Source organism: Oncorhynchus keta, chromosome 16 (genome assembly GCF_023373465.1).
Source record: "Oncorhynchus keta strain PuntledgeMale-10-30-2019 chromosome 16, Oket_V2, whole genome shotgun sequence".
NCBI lineage: Eukaryota > Metazoa > Chordata > Actinopteri > Salmoniformes > Salmonidae > Oncorhynchus > Oncorhynchus keta.
The window spans coordinates 5,560,485-5,583,089 of NC_068436.1; the positions used below are offsets into that span (position 1 = coordinate 5,560,485).

The 22,605-nt window shown below is 45.9% G+C and overlaps 2 protein-coding genes and 1 long non-coding RNA gene across 3 annotated transcripts; 1 reads left to right on the forward strand and 2 right to left on the reverse strand.

The window, feature by feature from the left end:
- Positions 1-660: 660 nt before the first annotated feature.
- Positions 661-6,475, reverse strand: LOC127907923 (mucin-5AC-like). Its single transcript, XM_052464565.1, has 4 exons — positions 4,154-6,475; positions 3,955-4,019; positions 3,647-3,792; positions 661-1,275 (listed from the first exon to the last, which is right to left on the reverse strand). Exons 1-4 carry the CDS (start codon positions 5,153-5,155, stop codon positions 1,076-1,078), a joined length of 1,413 nt encoding a protein of 470 aa, XP_052320525.1. The 5' UTR covers positions 5,156-6,475; the 3' UTR covers positions 661-1,075.
- A 3,451-nt stretch (positions 6,476-9,926) lies between these two features.
- On the forward strand, positions 9,927-12,064 carry LOC127907924 (uncharacterized). Its single transcript, XR_008065554.1, has 3 exons — positions 9,927-9,988; positions 10,932-10,994; positions 11,813-12,064. It is a non-coding gene; the product is annotated as an uncharacterized LOC127907924 (long non-coding RNA).
- Positions 12,065-12,110: 46 nt separating this feature from the next.
- Positions 12,111-22,511, reverse strand: LOC118395527 (mucin-5AC-like). The gene is made up of 5 exons (XM_052464339.1): positions 22,450-22,511; positions 16,930-16,994; positions 13,954-14,099; positions 12,357-13,776; positions 12,111-12,276 (listed from the first exon to the last, which is right to left on the reverse strand). The coding sequence occupies exons 4-5, from the start codon at positions 13,733-13,735 to the stop codon at positions 12,111-12,113; spliced, it is 1,545 nt and encodes a 514-aa protein (XP_052320299.1). The 5' UTR covers positions 13,736-13,776; positions 13,954-14,099; positions 16,930-16,994; positions 22,450-22,511.
- Between the last annotated feature and the right edge of the window lie 94 nt (positions 22,512-22,605).

Consider the following 22,605-nt stretch of genomic DNA (forward strand, 5'->3'; position numbering starts at 1 on the left):
TATAACCTGGGGTCAAAAATGACCCTAAGACAATCTTTGTACCCTGGTGGTGTTCAGCTTTCATGGAAATATGAACAAAGGCGATGCTTCACTTTTTCTAATGTTGGGGTCACTCTAGGAAAAGTCATAAAATGTCAAGTTGAAAAAAGATCCCTAATTTCTCTTCTTTTAAAAATAGTGGCTTTAAAGGGAAATGTATGACCCTTAAGACATCACAAGGGTGAAGCAGATTTGTACTCTTGGACTTATTTAGGCTTGCCATAACAACGGGGTTAAATACTTATTAACTTAAGACATTTCAGATGTTCTTTTTCTATTAATTTATAAAATGTCTAAAAACGTAATTTGTCTTTGACATTATGGGGTATTGTGTGTAAACCACTGACACAAAATCTTAATTGAATACAATTTAAATAGGCTGTAACATTTTCTTTCTGAAAAAATCAGGGGGTGTGAATACTTCCTGAAGGTAGTGTATGATATCTGTTATGAGATCTCACTTGCTGATACTTCCTCCAGACAATATTTTGTTTGTCAGGCATTTCGGAAATGTACAATTTAGTGATTTACCGACTGTTGAACATTGTCAAGTTCAGGGCACTCAATATCTCAGATGAGTACGGTCTGTATAATGTAGTATGTAGACTGCAACAACATTGATAAGATTCATTTGAGTTTATTTCAGTGTTATTACAATACATCTACTATCTAAAGGGTATTTGTTAATACATGTTTATTGGTATACGGTTTTATATGGCAACATTTATTCAAGGGTTTTCAAAGCCATTTCCAAAGATTACAACGTATGGCTGGAGTTGGGTTACAATAAGGAAAAATATAGATGACAGAATAGACAATAAGGTTTACATGCTTATTTCATAATTTAATTGGTTAATTTCATTTAAATGATATTACATTATTCATAAGCTATTGCAATATACTAAAACAAAATGTAAATATTAAATAGCAGAACATCACACAATTTCACAATGATACATGTTCTGGTATTGTGGCAGAATTAGCTTCATTACATTATCAGCTTAATGGGTTTAATTGAGTACTAGAGTTATTTTGTTCAGAAGAAATAGATCAGTATTGAAGCAAGTAATATAGTGACCATTTCTTGAGGTCTGTTTCTTGCCATAGCGCTGCTGGAGGTATTTGAACCCTCTGTAGTGTTTGTGGTTGCTGCTGGCGTGACTGTCGTGGTGGTTGCAGTAGTCGTAGCTGTAGTCGTAGCTGTAGTCGTAGCATTAGTTGTCGAGTTCCGGAGTTCTGTTAAAGAAGAATCAGATTTTGACCATTTAAAAGCCTCTGCAAAGCCTTCCCAAAGTCTATATTCTTGCAAAAAAATTCAAGATAAGCTGTAGACCACCTGAACAAAATAATGATTTATCCAAATCAGGGATGATCAACTGGTGTCCAGCAGCATCTCTTTAGTATATTATACAGTAGATACGGAAAGTATTCAGACCCCTTGACTTTTTCCCCATTTTGTTACGTTACAGGCTTATTCTAAAATTGATTTAACAGTTTTTTCCCTCATCAATCTACTCACAAAACTGCATGATGACAAAGCAAAAACAGGTTTTTAGACATTTAATGTAAAAAAAAAAAACTGAAATACCTTATTTCCATAAGTATTCAAACCCTTTGCTATGAGACATGAAATTAAGCTCAGGTGCATCCTGTTTCCATTGATCATCCTTGAGATGTTTCTACAACTTTTAGTCCACCTGTGATGAATTCAATTGATTGGACATATATAAGGTCCCACAGTTGACACTGCATGTCAAAGCAAAAACCAAGCCATGAGGTCGAAGGAATTATCTGTATAGTTCTGAGACAGGGATGTGTCTAGGCACAACTCTGGGGAAGGGTACCAAAACATTTCTGCAGCATTGAAGATCCCTAAGAACACAGTGGCCTCCATCATTCTGAAATGGAAGAAGTTTGGAGCAACAAGACTCTTCCTGGAGCTGGCTGCCCGGCCAAACTAAGTAATCAGGGGAAAAAGGGCCTTGGTCAGGGAGGAGACCAAGAACATGATGGTCACTCTGACAGAGCTCTATAGTTCCTCTGTGGAGATGGGAGAACCTTCAAGAAGGACAACCATCTCTGCAGCTTTCCACCAATCAGGCCTTTATGGTAGTGTGGCCAGAAGGAAGCCACTTCTCAGTAAAACAGCCCGCTTGGAGTTAGTCAAAAAGCACTTAAAGATTCTCAAACCATGAGAAACAAGATTATCTGGTTTGGCCATAATGTCAAACGTCTTGTCTGGAGGAAACCTGACACCATCCCTATGGTGAAGTATGGTGGTGGCAGCATCATGCTATGGGGATGTTTTTCAGCAGCAGCGGAAACTCTCCAAATGCAGGTGTGACAAGCTTGTAGAGCCATACCCCAGAACACACGAGGCTATAATTGCTGCCAAAGGTGCGTCAACTAATTATTGATTAAAGGGTCTGAAAACGTATGTAAATGTGATATTCAGTGTTTTACTTCTAAAACATTTGCAAAACTTTCTTCACCCGTTTTTGCTTTGTCATTATGAGGTATTGTGTGAAGATTGATCAGGTGGAAAACGTGATATAACCTCTATGGGATCGGTGTCCCTAAATTGGGACAGTTTTCGGTCAATTTGCAATAATGTGACTAGAATGTCATTGTAAACAAAAGCCAAATCCGGGACATCGACATGTCTAATATGGGCAGAAATATTAAATTGTTGTTCATTGAACTGCAGTGTCCCATTTACAGCATCTATTACAGCAAAAAATAACATGCTATTATTTTGAGGATAGTGCACAACAACAAAACACTTATCACAGAACATGGTTCGATACATTCACCTCTGAAGGTAAAAAATGTACTTACATTCATTAATCTTGCTCTGATTTGTCATCCTGAGTGTCCCAGAAATAAAATGTAGCACAATTTTGTTTGATAAAATCCCTGTTTATAATCAAATGTAGGAACTGGGTTCTACAGTTTGACCCCACTGCTGCATTTTTAGAATAAGGCTGTAGCTTAACAAAGTGTGGAAAATGTCAAGGGGTCTGAATACTTTCTGAATGCACTGTAGATATATACACAGTATATATATTTAGGGACTCAGTCAGGGTCTCAACTTACTGTTGAGCGTTAGAATAATAGAATATACAAGGTGTAAAACTTTAAAAAAAAAAAAGATCTGTCCCATGGCAAAATGTGTACATTTGCAGCAAACTTGCAATTGTAACAATTTTGTTACACCCAATGGCAAATGTGGGATGTGGGTATGAAGACCCACCAGCCACTGCAACCTCTCACGTTTTTTTTGTTGCACCCAACTCCATCAAAGTTCTCCATTCCTGATTCAAATAATCAGTGATGCAAACCAGAGAACCAGAATCATTTTTGCTCACATCTACGGGTAAAGATAGTCTTATAAGAGACTACTATGATTGAAATGGTTATGAAATGAAAAGATAGACCTTTAAATGAGGTACAGTGTTTCAAGTATGATCTAATTTGGTCACAACTGATGAAACCAGAGCTGGTAAATAAGCTTTGGGCATAAAAAAACACAGACGGGAATATTGATTCAAACAATCATCTGTACTGTACGAATTTTCATAAATATTGTGTTAAGATTCATCCTTACCAGCTTTGATACTGCCAGGAATAACATCTAAGAAAACTGTGGACGTGTTGATGGATGTCTTGAGGGAGTCCTCTACATTTGTAACGTTAGGGACCACAGACTGGCGTGTGAAGATCAAGTTGGTTGTCACACCCACAGACCCAGACCTAAAAATCAAAGAAGTAGAATGTATGTGAAATGGGATAAAAGTTATTATTTTTGGTTGTAGTAGTATTAGTATGATTAAATAATGGTAAACGTAAATAACACACTTGTTCTAGCTGCAAGTAAGTTGTAGAAATATGGACCAAAATGAAAACTGAACATACCAAAAACTGATGATGATGCATCTGAGGAAGATCACAGGATATACATTTTTGTATCCTCGAGTCAACTGTAGAAAGATATCAGAGGGCCGAATGATGAGTATTTTAAGGACAACAAATGTGTAGTAGTTACTAATAACTCTCAAGCAATATATTTTTGTATATGTCCATTTCAATATTTATATTAATGATAAACTTTTACCTCAGTTGTGACATTTAACGCCAAAGTAATGTAATCCAAGGAATTTGAATCTTTGTAGGCTTCCATAAACGTACGGTTCAACCGGAACTTTAGAATAAGTACACCTTCATTTGACGTTGGAGGGTTTGTGGATGCGGTGGTTGGGGAAACAGTTGTTGTTGTCTTAGCAGCTGTAGTTGACGTTGGTGCAGCTGTAGCTGTGGTAGTTACAGCAGCTGTGGTTGTTGTGGCTGAAACTATGGTTGTTGTGTGGTGGGTGTTGGTGGTCTTTGCAGCAACTGTGGTTGTCGATGGTGAAGCTGTGAGTGTAGTGGGAGCTGCTGTGGTTGATGTTGGCACTGCTGTGGTTGTTGTGGGAGCAGTTGTAGTTGTTGTAGGGGTGGCTGTTGTTGTCATAGCAGCAGCTGGGGATGTTGTTAGTGCAAATGTTGTGGTTGTGGATGCAGCTGTGGTAGCTGTGGATGCAGCTGTGGTGGTCGTTGGAGCACCTGTGGTTGTTGTGAGGTTAGCTGTAATTGTGGTAGGGCTAGTAGTGATGGTTGTTACATAAGCTTTTGTTGTTGCTGTTGTTGTTATGGCAGCTGTTGTTGTAGAGGGAGAAACTGTGGTTGTTGTGGGAGCTCCTGTTGTTGTGGGAGCCACTGTTGTTTTAACAGGAGCTGTAGTTGTCATCTGTGTAAATGTGGTTGTTGTTTGATCAGCTGTGTTTGTTATGGGAGTAGCTGTGTTTGTTGTGGGGACAGCTGTGGTTATTGTGAGAGCAGCTGTGGTTGTTATGGGAGTAGCTGTGTTTGTTGTGGGGACAGCTGTGGTTATTGTGAGAGCAGCTGTGGTTGTTTTGGGTGCAGCTGTTGTTGTGGGGATAGCGGTAGTTGTTGTGGAAACAGCTGTGGTTGTAAGGGAAGCTGTTGTGGTTGTGGGAGAAGCTGTGATTGTTGTGGGAGAAGCTGTAGTTGTTGTGGGTGCAGCTGTATTTGTTGTAGCCCCAGATGTAGACATCATTGGTGCTACTGTGATCGTTGTGGGACCAGCTGTAGTTGTTGTAAGGGACGTTGTTGTGGTTGTGGGACTTGCTGTAGTTGTGGAAGCAGATGTGTTTGTTTTGGGTGAATCTGTGATTGTTGTTGGAGCAGCTGTGGTAGTTGTGGTCAGGGCTGTGGTTGTTGTTTATGCAGTTGTTGTAAGTGAAGTTGTTGTGGGATTTGCAGTGGTTGTGAGAGCACCTGTGGTTGTTGTGGGAGAAACTGTGGTTGTTGTTTGTGCAGCTGTAGATGGTGTTGCTTTGGTTGTGATTTGTGAAGATGTGGTTGTTGCGAGAGCAGCTAAGTTTGTTGTGGGAGCAGCAGTGGTTGTCGTGGGTAGAGTTTTGGGTGTTGATGCCACAAATGTTGTTGTAGCAGCAGCTGGGATTGTTGTTGGAGTTGCTGTGGTTGTTGTGGATACAGCTTTTGTTGTCATAGCAGCTGTGGTTGTGGGAAACACTTCAGTTGGTGGATCTGCTGCTGTTGTGGGAACAATTGTGCTTATTGTGGGTGAATCTGCTGTTGTAGTTGGAGCAGATGTGGTTGAGGTGGGCAGGATATTGGTTGTTGTTGCTGTAGCTTTTGTTGTTGTAGCAACAGCAGTTGTTTTTGTGGGAGCAGCTGTTGTTGTTGTGGAAGATGAAGTGGTTGTTGTTGGTGCAATTGTAGTTTTTGTGGCCTCAGCTGTACTTGTTGAAGCCTCTGCTATAGATGTTATTGAAGATGCTGTGGTTGTGGAAGATGAAGTGGTTGTTGTTGGTGCAATTTTAGTTTTTGTGGCCTCAGCTGTACTTGTTGAAGCCTCTGCTATAGATGTTATTGGAGATGCTGTGGTTGTGGTTGGTGCAGATGTGGTTGTTGTGGGAGCAGCTGTGTTTGTAGTGGGAGCAGCTGTGGTTGTTGTGGGTGAGGTTTTGGATGTTGTTGCTGTAGCTATTGTTGTTGTTGTTGTATCGTCAGCTGTGGTTGATGAAGGCGAGGTTTTGGGTGTTGTTGCTGTAGCTGTTGTTATTGTTGTTGCAGCAGCTGTGGTTGTGGTTGTTGTGGCTGCATCTGTCGTGGTTGTAGCTACAACTGTACTTGTCGTAGCTGCTGCTGTAGATGTCATTAATGTTGCTGTGTTTTTTGGGGGGGAAGCTGTGCTGGTAGTAATGGAAGCTATTATGGTTGTGGGAGCTGCTGTAGGGGTGGGAGCAGATGTGGTTGTTGTGGGCAGTGGTTCAGTTGTTGTGGGAAGTTCTTCGGATGTTGTAGCAGTAGCTGTGGTTGTTGTGGGCAGGGGTTCAGTTGTTGTGGGAAGGTTTTTGGATGTTGTAGTAGGAGCTGTGATTGTTGTGGGCAGGGGTTCAGTTGTTGTGGGAAGGACTTCAGATGTTGTAGCGGGAGCTGTGGTTGTTGTGGGCAGGGGTTCAGTTGTTGTGGGAAGGTTTTCGGATGTTGTATCAGGAGCTGTGGTTGTTGTGGACAGGGGTTCAGTTGTTGTGGGAAGGTCTTTGGATGTTGTAGCAGGAGCTGTGGTTGTTGTGGGCAGGGGTTCAGTTGTTGAGGGAAGGTCTTCGGATGTTGTAGCAGGAGCTGTGATTGTTGTGGGCAGGGGTTCAGTTGTTGAGGGAAGGTCTTTGATGTTGTAGCAGGAGCTGTGATTGTTGTGGGCAGGGTTCAGTTGTTGAGGGAAGGTCTTCGGATGTTGTAGCAGGAGCTGTGATTGTTTTGGGCAGGGGTTCAGTTGTTGTGGGAAGGTCTTCGGATGTTGTAGCAGGAGCTGTGATTGTTGTGGGCAGGGGTTCAGTTGTTGTGGGAAGGTCTTCGGATGTTGTAGACGGAGTTGTGGTTGTTGTGGGCAGGGGTTCAGTTGTTGTGGGAACGCCGGATGTTGTAGCAGGAGCTGTGATTGTTGTGGGCAGGGGTTCAGTTGTTGTGGGAAGGTCTTCGGATGTTGTAGCAGGAGCTGTGGTTGTTGTGGGCAGGGGTTCAGTTGTTGTGGGAAGGTTTTCGGATGTTGTAGCAGGAGCTGTGGTTGTGGTGGGCAGGGGTTCAGTTGTTGTGGGAAGGTCTTCGGATGTTGGAGCAGGAGCTGTGGTTGTTGTGGGCAGGGGTTCAGTTGTTGTGGGAAGGTCTTCGGATGTTGTAGCAGGAGCTGTGATTGTTGTGGGCAGGGGTTCAGTTGTTGTGGGAAGGTCTTCGGATGTTGTAGCAGGAGCTGTGATTGTTGTGGGCAGGGGTTCAGTTGTTGTGGGATGGTCTTCGGATGTTGTAGCAGGAGCTGTGGTTGTTGTGGGCAGGGGTTCAGTTGTTGTGGGAAGTTCTTCGGATGTTGTAGCAGTAGCTGTGGTTGTTGTGGGCAGGGGTTCAGTTGTTGTGGGAAGGTTTTTGGATGGTGTAGTAGGAGCTGTGATTGTTGTGGGCAGGGGTTCAGTTGTTGTGGGAAGGACTTCAGATGTTGTAGCGGGAGCTGTGGTTGTTGTGGGCAGGGGTTCAGTTGTTGTGGGAAGGTTTTCGGATGTTGTATCAGGAGCTGTGGTTGTTGTGGACAGGGGTTCAGTTGTTGTGGGAAGGTCTTTGGATGTTGTAGCAGGAGCTGTGGTTGTTGTGGGCAGGGGTTCAGTTGTTGAGGGAAGGTCTTCGGATGTTGTAGCAGGAGCTGTGATTGTTGTGGGCAGGGGTTCAGTTGTTGAGGGAAGGTCTTTGGATGTTGTAGCAGGAGCTGTGATTGTTGTGGGCAGGGGTTCAGTTGTTGAGGGAAGGTCTTCGGATGTTGTAGCAGGAGCTGTGATTGTTGTGGGCAGGGGTTCAGTTGTTGTGGGAAGGTCTTCGGATGTTGTAGACGGAGCTGTGGTTGTTGTGGGCAGGGGTTCAGTTGTTGTGGGAAGGTTTTCGGATGTTGTAGCAGGAGCTGTGATTGTTGTGGGCAGGGGTTCAGTTGTTGTGGGAAGGTCTTCGGATGTTGTAGCAGGAGCTGTGGTTGTTGTGGGCAGGGGTTCAGTTGTTGTGGGAAGGTTTTCGGATGTTGTAGCAGGAGCTGTGGTTGTGGTGGGCAGGGGTTCAGTTGTTGTGGAAGGTCTTCGGATGTTGGAGCAGGAGCTGTGGTTGTTGTGGGCAGGGGTTCAGTTGTTGTGGGAAGGTCTCGGATGTTGTAGCAGGAGCTGTGATTGTTGTGGGCAGGGTCCAGTGTTGTGGGAAGGTCTTCGGATGTTGTAGCAGGAGCTGTGATTGTTGTGGGCAGGGGTTCAGTTGTTGTGGGATGGTCTTCGGATGTTGTAGCAGGAGCTGTGGTTGTTGTGGGCAGGGGTTCAGTTGTTGTGGGAAGTTCTTCGGATGTTGTAGCAGTAGCTGTGGTTGTTGTGGGCAGGGGTCAGTTGTTGTGGGAAGGTTTTTGGATGTTGTAGTAGGAGCTGTGATTGTTGTGGGCAGGGTTCAGTTGTTGTGGGAAGGACTTCAGATATTGTAGCGGAGCTGTGGTTGTTGTGGTCAGGGGTTCAGTTGTTGTGGGAAGGTTTTCGGATGTTGTATCAGGAGCTGTGGTTGTTGTGACAGGGTTCAGTTGTTGTGGGAAGGTCTTTGGATGTTGTAGCAGGAGCTGTGGTTGTTGTGGGCAGGGGTTCAGTTGTTGAGGGAAGGTCTTCGGATGTTGTAGCAGGAGCTGTGATTGTTGTGGGCAGGGGTTCAGTTGTTGAGGGAAGGTCTTTGGATGTTGTAGCAGGAGCTGTGATTGTTGTGGGCAGGGGTTCAGTTGTTGAGGGAAGGTCTTCGGATGTTGTAGCAGGAGCTGTGATTGTTGTGGGCAGGGGTTCAGTTGTTGTGGGAAGGTCTTCGGATGTTGTAGCAGGAGCTGTGATTGTTGTGGGCAGGGGTTCAGTTGTTGTGGGAAGGTCTTCGGATGTTGTAGACGGAGCTGTGGTTGTTGTGGGCAGGGGTTCAGTTGTTGTGGGAAGGTTTTCGGATGTTGTAGCAGGAGCTGTGATTGTTGTGGGCAGGGGTTCAGTTGTTGTGGGAAGGTCTTCGGATGTTGTAGCAGGAGCTGTGGTTGTTGTGGGCAGGGTTCAGTTGTTGTGGGAAGGTTTTCGGATGTTGTAGCAGGAGCTGTGGTTGTGGTGAGCAGGGTTCAGTTGTTGTGGGAAGGTCTTCGGATGTCGTAGCAGGAGCTGTGGTTGTTGTGGGCAGGGGTTCAGTTGTTGTGGGAAGGTCTTCGGATGTTGTAGCAGGAGCTGTGGTTGTTGTGGGCAGGGGTTCAGTTGTTGTGGGAAGGTCTTCGGATGTTGTAGCAGGAGCTGTGGTTGTTGTGGGCAGGGGTTCAGTTGTTGTGGGAAGGTCTTCGGATGTTGTAGCAGGAGCTGTGGTTGTTGTGGGCAGGGGTTCAGTTGTTGTGGGAAGGACTTCGGATGTTGTAGCAGGAGCTGTGGTTGTTGTGGGCAGGGGTTCAGTTGTTGTGGGAAGGTTTTCGGATGTTGTATCAGGAGCTGTGGTTGTTGTGGGCAGGGGTTCAGTTGTTGTGGGAAGGTTTTCGGATGTTGTAGCAGGAGCTGTGGTTGTTGTGGGCAGGGGTTCAGTTGTTGTGGGAAGGTCTTCGGATGTTGTAGCAGGAGCTGTGGTTGTTGTGGGCAGGGGTTCAGTTGTTGTGGGAAGGTTTTCGGATGTTGTAGCAGGAGCTGTGGTTGTGGTGGGCAGGGGTTCAGTTGTTGTGGGAAGGTCTTCGGATGTTGTAGCAGGAGCTGTGGTTGTCGTGGTGCAGGGGTTCAGTTGTTGTGGGAAGGTCTTCGGATGTTGTAGCAGGAGCTGTGGTTGTCGTGGGCAGGGGTTCAGTTGTTGTGGGAAGGTCTTCGGATGTTGTAGCAGGAGCTGTGGTTGTCGGGGCAGGGGTTCAGTTGTTGTGGGAAGGACTTCGGATGTTGTAGCAGGAGCTGTGATTGTTGTGGGCAGGGGTTCAGTTGTTGTGGGAAGGTTTTCGGATGTTGTAGCAGGAGCTGTGGTTGTTGTGGGCAGGGGTTCAGTTGTTGTGGGAAGGTTTTTGGATGTTGTAGAAGGAGCTGTGGTTGTGGTGGGCAGGGGTTCAGTTGTTGTGGGTAGGTCTCGGATGTTGTAGCAGGAGCTGTGGTTGTTGTGGGCAGGGGTTCAGTTGTTCTGAGAAGGTCTTCGGATGTTGTAGCAGGAGCTGTGGTTGTTGTGGGCAGGGGTTCAGTTGTTGTGGGAAGGTCTTCGGATGTTGTAGCTGGAGCTGTGGTTGTTGTGGGCATGGGTTCAGTTGTTGTGGGAAGATCTTCGGATGTTTTAGCAGGAGCTGTGATTGTTGTGGGCAGGGGTTCAGTTGTTGTGGGAAGGTTTTCGGATGTTGTAGCAGGAGCTGTGGTTGTGGTGGGCAGAGGTTCAGTTGTTGTGGGAAGGTCTTCGGATGTTGTAGCAGGAGCTGTGGTTGTCGTGGGCAGGGGTTCAGTTGTTGTGAGAAGGTCTTCGGATGTTGTAGCAGGAGCTGTGGTTGTCGTGGGCAGGGGTTCAGTTGTTGTGGGAAGGTCTTCGGATGTTGTAGCAGGAGCTGTGGTTGTCGTGGGCAGGGGTTCAGTTGTTGTGGGAAGGTCTTCGGATGTTGTAGAAGGAGCTGTGGTTGTCGTGGGCAGGGGTTCAGTTGTTGTGGGAAATTCTTCGGATGGTGTAGCAGGAGCTGTGATTGTCGTGGGCAGGGGTTCAGTTGTTGTGGGAAGGTTTTCGGATGTTGTAGCAGGAGCTGTGATTGTCGTGGGCAGGGGTTCAATTGTTGTGGGAAGGTCTTCGGATGTTGTAGCAGGAGCTGTGGTTGTCGTGTGCAGGGGTTCAGTTGTTGTGAGAAGGTCTTCGGATGTTGTAGCAGGAGCTGTGGTTGTCGTGGGCAGGGGTTCAGTTGTTGTGGGAAGGTCTTCGGATGTTGTAGCAGGAGCTGTGGTTGTCGTGGGCAGGGGTTCAGTTGTTGTGGGAAGGACTTCGGATGTTGTAGCAGGAGCTGTGGTTGTTGTGGGCAGGGGTTCAGTTGTTGTGGGAAGGTCTTCGGATGTTGTAGCAGGAGCTGTGGTTGTTGTGGGCAGGGGTTCAGTTGTTGTGGGAAGGTTTTGGATGTTGTAGCAGGAGCTGTGGTTGTGGTGGGCAGGGGTTCAGTTGTTGTGGGAAGGTCTTCGGATGTTGTAGCTGGAGCTGTGGTTGTTGTGGGCATGGGTTCAGTTGTTGTGGGAAGTTCTTCGGATGTTTTAGCAGGAGCTGTGATTGTTGTGGGCAGGGGTTCAGTTGTTGTGGGAAGGTTTTCGGATGTTGTAGCAGGAGCTGTGGTTGTTGTGGGCAGGGGTTCAGTTGTTGTGGGAAGGTCTTCGGATGTTGTAGCAGGAGCTGTGGTTGTCGTGGGCAGGGGTTCAGTTGTTGTGGGAAGGTCTTCGGATGTTGTAGCAGGAGCTGTGGTTGTCGTGGGCAGGGGTTCAGTTGTTGTGGGAAGGTCTTCGGATGTTGTAGCAGGAGCTGTGGTTGTTGTGGGCAGGGGTTCAGTTGTTGTGGGAAGGTCTTCGGATGTTGTAGCAGGAGCTGTGGTTGTCGTGGGCAGGGGTTCAGTTGTTGTGGGAAATTCTTCGGATGTTGTAGCAGGAGCTGTGATTGTCGTGGGCAGGGGTTCAGTTGTTGTGGGAAGGTCTTCGGATGTTGTAGCAGGAGCTGTGATTGTCGTGGGCAGGGGTTCAGTTGTTGTGGGAAGGTCTTCGGATGTTGTAGCAGGAGCTGTGATTGTCGTGGGCAGGGGTTCAGTTGTTGTGGGAAGGTTTTCGGATGTTGTATCAGGAGCTGTGGTTGTCGTGGACAAGGGTTCAGTTGTTGTGGGAAGGTCTTCGGATGTTGTAGCAGGAGCTGAGGTTGTTGTGGGCAGGGGTTCAGTTGTTGTGGGAAGGTTTTCGGATGTTGTAGCAGGAGCTGTGGTTGTTGTGGGCAGGGTTTCAGTTGTTGTGGGAAGGTCTTCGGATGTTGTAGAAGGAGCTGTGGTTGTTGTGGGCAGGGGTGCAGTTGTTGTGGGAAGGTCTTCGGATGTTGTAGAAGGAGCTGTGGTTGTTGTGGGCAGGGGTGCAGTTGTTGTGGGAAGGTCTTCGGATGTTGTAGCAGGAGCTGTGATTGTTGTGGGCAGGGGTCCAGTTGTTGTGGGAAGGTCTTCGGATGTTGTAGCAGGAGCTGTGATTGTTGTGGGCAGGGGTCCAGTTGTTGTGGGAAGGTCTTCGGATGTCGTAGCAGGAGCTGTGGTTGTTGTGGGCAGGGGTTCAGTTGTTGTGGGAAGGTCTTTGGGTGTTGTAGCAGGAGCTGTGGTTGTTGTGGGCAGGGGTTCAGTTGTTGTGGGAAGGTCTTCGGATGTTGTTGTATTTGTGGCTGCATCTGTAGTCGTTGTAGCTGCTGCTGTATATGTCATTAATGTCGCTGTGGTTGTTTTGGAGCAAGCTGTGCTTGTAGTAATGGAAGCTATTATGGTTGTGGCAGATGTGGTTGTTGTGGAAGAAGCTGTGGTTGTTGGTGCAACTGTGGTTGTTGTTTCCTCAGCTGTAGTTGTTGAAGCCTCCACTGTAGATGTTATTGGAGATGTTGTGGTTGTGGTTGGTGCAGATGTGGTTGTTGTGGGAGAAGCTGTGTTTGTAGTAGGAGTATCTGTAGTTGATGTGGGCAAGGCTGTGGGTGTTGTTACTGTCGCTGTGGTTGTTGTTGTTGTTGTATCATCAGCTGTGGTTGATGTGGGCAAGGTTTTGGGTGTTGTTGCTGTAGCTATGGTTGTTGATGTTTTGGCAGCTGTGGTTGGTGTGGGTTCATCTGTGGTGGTTGTAGCTACAGCTGCACTTGTCGTAGTTGCTGCTGTAGATGTCATTAATGTTGCTGTGTTTGTTTTGGGGGAAGCTGTGCTTGTAGTAATGGAAGCTATTATGGTTGTGGGAGCTGCTGTAGTGGTGGGAGCAGATGTGTTTTTTGTTGGATTCACTGTGGTTGTTGTGGGCAGTGGTTCAGTTGTTGTGGGAAGGTCTTCAGATGTTGTAGCTGGAGCTGCGGTTGTTGTGGGCAGCGATGTGGTTGTTGTGGGCAGGGATTCGGTTGTTGTGTGAATCACTTTGGTTGTTCTTGCAGAAGGTGAGGTTTTTGATGGAGAAATGGTTGTTTTTGTATCCAAAGCTGTTGTTGAAGTAGCAGCAACTGTGGTTGTCGTGGGGAAAGCTGTGGTTGTTGTTGGGTCAGCTGTGGTTGTTGTGGTTGTTGGAAATGCTGTAGTTGTTGTTATTAAATATGAGGTTGTTGTGGGTGCATCTGTGGTTGTTGTGGGAGCAGCTGGGGTTGTTGTGGGGGCAACTGTGGTTGTTGGAGCTGTGGCTATGGTTTTTGGAGCTACGGCTGTGGTTGTCATTGATGCAGATGTGGTTGTTTCGATTGCAGCTGTGATTGTTGTAGCCACAGCTGTACTTTCCAGAGCCACAGCTGTAGATGTCATTGGTGTGGCTGTAGTTGTTGTTGTTGTTGCCATGGATGGGGTTGTTGTAGAAGCCGCTGTGGTTGTTGTGTAGTAAGCTGTGGCAATTGTGGGATTAGCTGTCATTGTGTTGGTAGGCGTAGTAGCAGTCGTGCTTTGCTGGAGTTCTGTATAAAACATTGTTTTATTACGACCATTAAAATGCTCTGCAATATCTGCTACATGTGCTGAATTAAATTTGTTTGGTAACCGAACACCACAGTCCCAGACAACTCTGACAACTACTCTTTCTCCCCATAATGTGTTTGAATTGTAATATGTGGTGTGTTTAGATGAATCCTTACCAGCTTTGATACTGCCAGGAATAATATCGAAGAAGACTGTGAACGTGTTGATGGACGTCTTGAGGGAGTCCTCTACATTATTAACGTTAGGGACCACAGACTGGCTTGTGAAGATCAAGTTAGTTGTCACACCCACAGAACCAGACCTAAATACCAAAGAACAGAATTGATGTGAAATCCAATAAAATGTATTACTGTTGTTAGTAGGAGTAATAGCAAAATTAGTATTTTTAAAGAATACATGTGACTAATACACTTTGTCTATCTGGAAATAAGTAAGTTGCATGAATGTGGACCAAAAAGAAAGTCAACATACCAGAAACTGATGATGATGCATCTGAGGAAGATTACAGGATATATTCTTTTGAATCCTTGATTCAACTGTAGAAAAATGTCAGTGCACACAATAAGCATTAAAAGGACAGGAAAAATAGTAAATATAAATCACAATCAAGTTTTGTTATAAATGTCCATTTAAAGATTTGTGCTTATTTCAATTATCAACATTTACCTCAGATGTCAGATATGAAGCCAAATTAAGGTACTCATTGGACTGTGGACTTTTGTAGGCTTCCAAAAATGTACTATTCAGCCGGAAATGCAGAAAAAGTACACCTTCATTTGCTGTTGGAGGGTCAGTGGAATCACTGGTTGGGGCAACAGTAGTTGTTGGAGCAACAGGAGTTGTTGTTGTAGCAGAAGCTGGAGTTATCGTTGTTACAGCTGTGGTTATCATTGGTGAAGCTGTGGTTGTTGTGGGGGAAGCTGTAGTTGTTGTGGGAACAGCTGTGGATGTTGGGGAGACTGCTGTTGTTGTCTTGGCAGCATCTGTGTTTGATATGGGGGAAGCTGTGGTTGATGTGGGGCTGGCTGTGGTTGTCGGAGCTGCGGCTGTGGTTGTCGTTGTAGACGTGGTTGTTCGGGAGCATCTGTGGTTGTGGTTGTGGGGATGGCTTTGGTTGTTGTAGCTGTTGTTGTCGTAGCAGCAGCTATGGCTGTTGTGGGGGAAGCTGTGGTTGTTGTGGGAACAGCTGTGGATGTTGGGGGCGGCTGTTGTTGTCGTAGCAGCATCTGTGTTTGATGTGGGGAAGCTGTGGTTGACGTGGGGCTGGCTGTGGTTGTTGGAGCTGCGGCTGTGGTTGTCGTTGTAGACATGGTTGTTCCGGGAGCATCTGTGGTTGTGGGGCTGGCTGTGGTTGTCGGAGCTGCGGCTGTGGTTGTCGTTATAGACATGGTTGTTCGGGAGCATCTGTGGTTGTGGGGCTGGCTGTGGTTGTCGGAGCTGCGGCTGTGGTTGATGTGGGGGAAGCTGTGGTTGATATGGGGCTGGCTGTGGTTGTCGGAGCTGCGGCTGTGGTTGTCATTGTAGATGTGGTTGTTCCGGGAGCATCTGTGGTTGTGGGGATGGCTTTTTTTGTTGTAGATGCAGCTGTTGTTGTTGTGGGGGAAGCTGTGGTTGTTGTGGGAACAGCTGTTGTTGTTGTTTGAACGGCTGTTGTTGTTGTAGCCACAGTTTTAGTTGTCGTAGAAGAAGCAGCTGTGGTTGTTGTTGGAGCAGCTGTGGTTTTGTGGGGACGACTGTGGTTGTTGGTTGTTCGCATGGTTTAGGGTGTTGTTGCCCCTTCTGATGTTGATGTTTCAGCTTATGATGATCTGGGTGCCGCTGTGGTTTTTGAGGGTACAGCTCTTCTTCTTGTGTCTGCAGTGTGGTTGTTGTGGGGCAGCTGTCGTCGGTGTTGGTGCTGCTGTGATTTTTGTTGGAGAAAGTGTTGTTTTTGTAGCCAAAGCTGTAGTTGTCGTAGCAGCAGTTACTGTAGTTTTTGTGGTAGATGCTGTGGTTGTTGTGAGTACAGCTGCTGTTGTTGTAGGGGAAGCTGTGGTGGTTCTGGGAGCTGCTGTAGTTGTTGTCAACTTTTTGGGGATTGTTGTGGGTGCATCTGTGGTTGTTGAATCCGCAGCTGTTGTTGTAGTAGCAGCAACTGTGGTTGTCGTGGGGAAAGCTGTGGTTGTTGTTGAGGTGGCTGTGGTTGTTGAAGAGGAAGCTGTTGTGGCTGTTGGAATTGCTGTAGTAGTTGTTAGAAAATATGTGGTTGTTGTGGGTGCTTCTGTGGTTGTTGTGGGAGCAGCTGTGGTTGTTGTGAGTACAACTGTGGTTGTTGTGGCTGTGGTGGTCGGAGCTGTGGCTGTGGTTGTCGGAGCTGTGGCTGTGGTTGTCGGAGCTGTGGCTGTGGTTTTCGGAGCTACGGTTGTGGTTGTCATTGATGCAGATGTGGTTGTTTCGATTGCAGCTGTGATTGTTGTAGCCACAGCTGTACTTTTCAGAGCCACAGCTGTAGATGTGATTGGTGTGGCTGTAGTTGTTGTTGCCATGGATGGGGTTGCTGTAGAAGCCGCTGTGGTTGTTGTGTGGTAAACTGTGGCAATTGTGGGATTAGCTGTCGTTGTGTTGGTAGGCGTAGTAGCAGTCGTGCTTTGCTGGAGTTCTGTATAAAACATTGTTTTATTACGACCATTAAAATGCTCTGCAATATCTGCTAAATGTGCTGAATTAAATTTGTTTGGTAACCGAACACCACAGTCCCAGACAACTCGGACAACTACTCTTTCTCCCCATAATGTGTTTGAATTGTAATATGTGGTGTGTTTAGATGAATCCTTACCAGCTTTGATACTGCCAGGAATAATATCGAAGAAGACTGTGAACGTGTTAATGGACGTCTTGAGGGAGTCCTCTACATTATTAACGTTAGGGACCACAGACTGGCTTGTGAAGATCAAGTTAGTTGTCACACCCACAGAACCAGACCTAAATACCAAAGAACAGAATTGATGTGAAATCCAATAAAATGTATTACTGTTGTTAGTAGGAGTAATAGCAAAATTAGTATTTTTAAAGAATACATGTGACTAATACACTTTATCTATCTGCAAATAAGTAAGTTGCATAAATGTGGACCAAAAAGAAAGTCAACATACCAGAAACTGATGATGATGCATCTGAGGAAGATTACAGGATATATTCTTTTGAATCCTTGATTCAACTGTAGAAAAATGTCAGTGCACACAATAAGCATTAAAAGGACAGGAAAAATAGTAAATATAAATCACAATCAAGTTTTGTTATAAATGTCCATTTAAAGATTTGTGCTTATTTCAATTATCAACATTTACCTCAGATGTCAGATATGAAGCCAAATTAAGGTACTCATTGGACTGTGGACTTTTGTAGGCTTCCAAAAATGTACTATTCAGCCGGAAATGCAGAAAAAGTACACCTTCATTTGCTGTTGGAGGGTCAGTGGAATCACTGGTTGGGGCAACAGTAGTTGTTGGAGCAACAGGAGTTGTTGTTGTAGCAGAAGCTGGAGTTATCGTTGTTACAGCTATGGTTATCATTGGTGAAGCTGTGGTTGTTGTGGGGAAGCTGTAGTTGTTGTGGGAACAGCTGTGGATGTTGGGGAGACTGCTGTTGTTGTCTTGGCAGCATCTGTGTTTGATATGGGGAAGCTGTGGTTGATGTGGGGCTGGCTGTGGTTGTCGGAGCTGCGGCTGTGGTTGTCGTTGTAGACGTGGTTGTTCCGGGAGCATCTGTGGTTGTGGTTGTGGGGATGGCTTTGGTTGTTGTAGCTGTTGTTGTCGTAGCAGCAGCTATGGCTGTTGTGGGGAAGCTGTGGTTGTTGTGGGAACAGCTGTGAATGTTGGGGGCGGCTGTTGTTGTCGTAGCAGCATCTGTGTTTGATGTGGGGGAAGCTGTGGTTGACGTGGGGCTGGCTGTGGTTGTTGGAGCTGCGGCTGTGGTTGTCGTTGTAGACATGGTTGTTCCGGGAGCATCTGTGGTTGTGGGGCTGGCTGTGGTTGTCGGAGCTGCGGCTGTGGTTGTCGTTATAGACATGGTTGTTCCGGGAGCATCTGTGGTTGTGGGGCTGGCTGTGGTTGTCGGAGCTGCGGCTGTGGTTGATGTGGGGGAAGCTGTGGTTGATATGGGGCTGGCTGTGGTTGTCGGAGCTGCGGCTGTGGTTGTCATTGTAGATGTGGTTGTTCCGGGAGCATCTGTGGTTGTGGGGATGGCTTTTTTTGTTGTAGATGCAGCTGTTGTTGTTGTGGGGGAAGCTGTGGTTGTTGTGGGAACAGCTGTTGTTGTTGTTTGAACGGCTGTTGTTGTTGTAGCCACAGTTTTAGTTGTCGTAGAAGAAGCAGCTGTGGTTGTTGTTGGAGCAGCTGTGGTTTTTGTGGGGACGACTGTGGTTGTTGGTTGTTCGCATGGTTTAGGGTGTTGTTGCCCCTTCTGATGTTGATGTTTCAGCTTATGATGATCTGGGTGCCGCTGTGGTTTTTGAGGGTACAGCTCTTCTTCTTGTGTCTGCAGTGTGGTTGTTGTGGGAGCAGCTGTCGTCGGTGTTGGTGCTGCTGTGATTTTTGTTGGAGAAAGTGTTGTTTTTGTAGCCAAAGCTGTAGTTGTCGTAGCAGCAGTTACTGTAGTTTTTGTGGTAGATGCTGTGGTTGTTGTGAGTACAGCTGCTGTTGTTGTAGGGGAAGCTGTGGTGGTTCTGGGAGCTGCTGTAGTTGTTGTCAACTTTTTGGGGATTGTTGTGGGTGCATCTGTGGTTGTTGAATCCGCAGCTGTTGTTGTAGTAGCAGCAACTGTGGTTGTCGTGGGGAAAGCTGTGGTTGTTGTTGAGGTGGCTGTGGTTGTTGAAGAGGAAGCTGTTGTGGCTGTTGGAATTGCTGTAGTAGTTGTTAGAAAATATGTGGTTGTTGTGGGTGCTTCTGTGGTTGTTGTGGGAGCAGCTGTGGTTGTTGTGAGTACAACTGTGGTTGTTGTGGCTGTGGTGGTCGGAGCTGTGGCTGTGGTTGTCGGAGCTGTGGCTGTGGTTGTCGGAGCTGTGGCTGTGGTTTTCGGAGCTACGGTTGTGGTTGTCATTGATGCAGATGTGGTTGTTTCGATTGCAGCTGTGATTGTTGTAGCCACAGCTGTACTTTTCAGAGCCACAGCTGTAGATGTGATTGGTGTGGCTGTAGTTGTTGTTGCCATGGATGGGGTTGCTGTAGAAGCCGCTGTGGTTGTTGTGTGGTAAACTGTGGCAATTGTGGGATTAGCTGTCGTTGTGTTGGTAGGCGTAGTAGCAGTCGTGCTTTGCTGGAGTTCTGTATAAAACATTGTTTTATTACGACCATTAAAATGCTCTGCAATATCTGCTAAATGTGCTGAATTAAATTTGTTTGGTAACCGAACACCACAGTCCCAGACAACTCGGACAACTACTCTTTCTCCCCATAATGTGTTTGAATTGTAATATGTGGTGTGTTTAGATGAATCCTTACCAGCTTTGATACTGCCAGGAATAATATCGAAGAAGACTGTGAACGTGTTGATGGACGTCTTGAGGGAGTCCTCTACATTATTAACGTTAGGGACCACAGACTGGCTTGTGAAGATCAAGTTAGTTGTCACACCCACAGAACCAGACCTAAATACCAAAGAACAGAATTGATGTGAAATCCAATAAAATGTATTACTGTTGTTAGTAGGAGTAATAGCAAAATTAGTATTTTTAAAGAATACATGTGACTAATACACTTTATCTATCTGCAAATAAGTAAGTTGCATAAATGTGGACCAAAAAGAAAGTCAACATACCAGAAACTGATGATGATGCATCTGAGGAAGATTACAGGATATATTCTTTTGAATCCTTGATTCAACTGTAGAAAAATGTCAGTGCACACAATAAGCATTAAAAGGACAGGAAAAATAGTAAATATAAATCACAATCAAGTTTTGTTATAAATGTCCATTTAAAGATTTGTGCTTATTTCAATTATCAACATTTACCTCAGATGTCAGATATGAAGCCAAATTAAGGTACTCATTGGACTGTGGACTTTTGTAGGCTTCCAAAAATGTACTATTCAGCCGGAAATGCAGAAAAAGTACACCTTCATTTGCTGTTGGAGGGTCAGTGGAATCACTGGTTGGGGCAACAGTAGTTGTTGGAGCAACAGGAGTTGTTGTTGTAGCAGAAGCTGGAGTTATCGTTGTTACAGCTATGGTTATCATTGGTGAAGCTGTGGTTGTTGTGGGGAAGCTGTAGTTGTTGTGGGAACAGCTGTGGATGTTGGGGAGACTGCTGTTGTTGTCTTGGCAGCATCTGTGTTTGATATGGGGGAAGCTGTGGTTGATGTGGGGCTGGCTGTGGTTGTCGGAGCTGCGGCTGTGGTTGTCGTTGTAGACGTGGTTGTTCCGGGAGCATCTGTGGTTGTGGTTGTGGGGATGGCTTTGGTTGTTGTAGCTGTTGTTGTCGTAGCAGCAGCTATGGCTGTTGTGGGGGAAGCTGTGGTTGTTGTGGGAACAGCTGTGGATGTTGGGGGGGCGGCTGTTGTTGTCGTAGCAGCATCTGTGTTTGATGTGGGGGAAGCTGTGGTTGACGTGGGGCTGGCTGTGGTTGTTGGAGCTGCGGCTGTGGTTGTCGTTGTAGACATGGTTGTTCCGGGAGCATCTGTGGTTGTGGGGCTGGCTGTGGTTGTCGGAGCTGCGGCTGTGGTTGTCGTTATAGACATGGTTGTTCCGGGAGCATCTGTGGTTGTGGGGCTGGCTGTGGTTGTCGGAGCTGCGGCTGTGGTTGATGTGGGGAAGCTGTGGTTGATATGGGGCTGGCTGTGGTTGTCGGAGCTGCGGCTGTGGTTGTCATTGTAGATGTGGTTGTTCCGGGAGCATCTGTGGTTGTGGGGATGGCTTTTTTTGTTGTAGATGCAGCTGTTGTTGTTGTGGGGGAAGCTGTGGTTGTTGTGGGAACAGCTGTTGTTGTTGTTTGAACGGCTGTTGTTGTTGTAGCCACAGTTTTAGTTGTCGTAGAAGAAGCAGCTGTGGTTGTTGTTGGAGCAGCTGTGGTTTTTGTGGGGACGACTGTGGTTGTTGGTTGTTCGCATGGTTTAGGGTGTTGTTGCCCCTTCTGATGTTGATGTTTCAGCTTATGATGATCTGGGTGCCGCTGTGGTTTTTGAGGGTACAGCTCTTCTTCTTGTGTCTGCAGTGTGGTTGTTGTGGGAGCAGCTGTCGTCGGTGTTGGTGCTGCTGTGATTTTTGTTGGAGAAAGTGTTGTTTTGTAGCCAAAGCTGTAGTTGTCGTAGCAGCAGTTACTGTAGTTTTTGTGGTAGATGCTGTGGTTGTTGTGAGTACAGCTGCTGTTGTTGTAGGGGAAGCTGTGGTGGTTCTGGGAGCTGCTGTAGTTGTTGTCAACTTTTTGGGGATTGTTGTGGGTGCATCTGTGGTTGTTGAATCCGCAGCTGTTGTTGTAGTAGCAGCAACTGTGGTTGTCGTGGGGAAAGCTGTGGTTGTTGTTGAGGTGGCTGTGGTTGTTGAAGAGGAAGCTGTTGTGGCTGTTGGAATTGCTGTAGTAGTTGTTAGAAAATATGTGGTTGTTGTGGGTGCTTCTGTGGTTGTTGTGGGAGCAGCTGTGGTTGTTGTGAGTACAACTGTGGTTGTTGTGGCTGTGGTGGTCGGAGCTGTGGCTGTGGTTGTCGGAGCTGTGGCTGTGGTTGTCGGAGCTGTGGCTGTGGTTTTCGGAGCTACGGTTGTGGTTGTCATTGATGCAGATGTGGTTGTTTCGATTGCAGCTGTGATTGTTGTAGCCACAGCTGTACTTTTCAGAGCCACAGCTGTAGATGTGATTGGTGTGGCTGTAGTTGTTGTTGCCATGGATGGGGTTGCTGTAGAAGCCGCTGTGGTTGTTGTGTGGTAAACTGTGGCAATTGTGGGATTAGCTGTCGTTGTGTTGGTAGGCGTAGTAGCAGTCGTGCTTTGCTGGAGTTCTGTATAAAACATTGTTTTATTACGACCATTAAAATGCTCTGCAATATCTGCTAAATGTGCTGAATTAAATTTGTTTGGTAACCGAACACCACAGTCCCAGACAACTCGGACAACTACTCTTTCTCCCCATAATGTGTTTGAATTGTAATATGTGGTGTGTTTAGATGAATCTTTACCAGCTTTGATACTGCCAGGAATAATATCGAAGAAGACTGTGAACGTGTTAATGGACGTCTTGAGGGAGTCCTCTACATTATTAACGTTAGGGACCACAGACTGGCTTGTGAAGATCAAGTTAGTTGTCACACCCACAGAACCAGACCTAAATACCAAAGAACAGAATTGATGTGAAATCCAATAAAATGTATTACTGTTGTTAGTAGGAGTAATAGCAAAATTAGTATTTTTAAAGAATACATGTGACTAATACACTTTATCTATCTGCAAATAAGTAAGTTGCATAAATGTGGACCAAAAGAAAGTCAACATACCAGAAACTGATGATGATGCATCTGAGGAAGATTACAGGATATATTCTTTTGAATCCTTGATTCAACTGTAGAAAAATGTCAGTGCACACAATAAGCATTAAAAGGACAGGAAAAATAGTAAATATAAATCACAATCAAGTTTTGTTATAAATGTCCATTTAAAGATTTGTGCTTATTTCAATTATCAACATTTACCTCAGATGTCAGATATGAAGCCAAATTAAGGTACTCATTGGACTGTGGACTTTTGTAGGCTTCCAAAATGTACTATTCAGCCGGAAATGCAGAAAAAGTACACCTTCATTTGCTGTTGGAGGGTCAGTGGAATCACTGGTTGGGGCAACAGTAGTT

Excerpts from the sequence above, each read along its gene's own strand:
- LOC118395527 (XM_052464339.1), bottom strand. The coding sequence starts at position 13,735 with ATGACAGCTAATCCCACAATTGCCACAGCTTACTACACAACAACCACA. Across the intron at positions 12,277-12,356 it reads CCCACAACAACTGGACCCCT|CTCCTGCTACAACATCCGAA; the intron begins GCCCACAACAAT and ends CAACAATCACAG.
- LOC127907923 (XM_052464565.1), bottom strand. The coding sequence starts at position 5,155 with ATGATGTCTACATCTGGGGCTACAACAAATACAGCTGCACCCACAACA. Across the intron at positions 4,020-4,153 it reads CGTTAAATGTCACAACTGAG|TTGACTCGAGGATACAAAAA; the intron begins GTAAAAGTTTAT and ends ATCTTTCTACAG. Across the intron at positions 1,276-3,646 it reads TCCTGGCAGTATCAAAGCTG|AACTCCGGAACTCGACAACT; the intron begins GTAAGGATGAAT and ends CTTCTTTAACAG.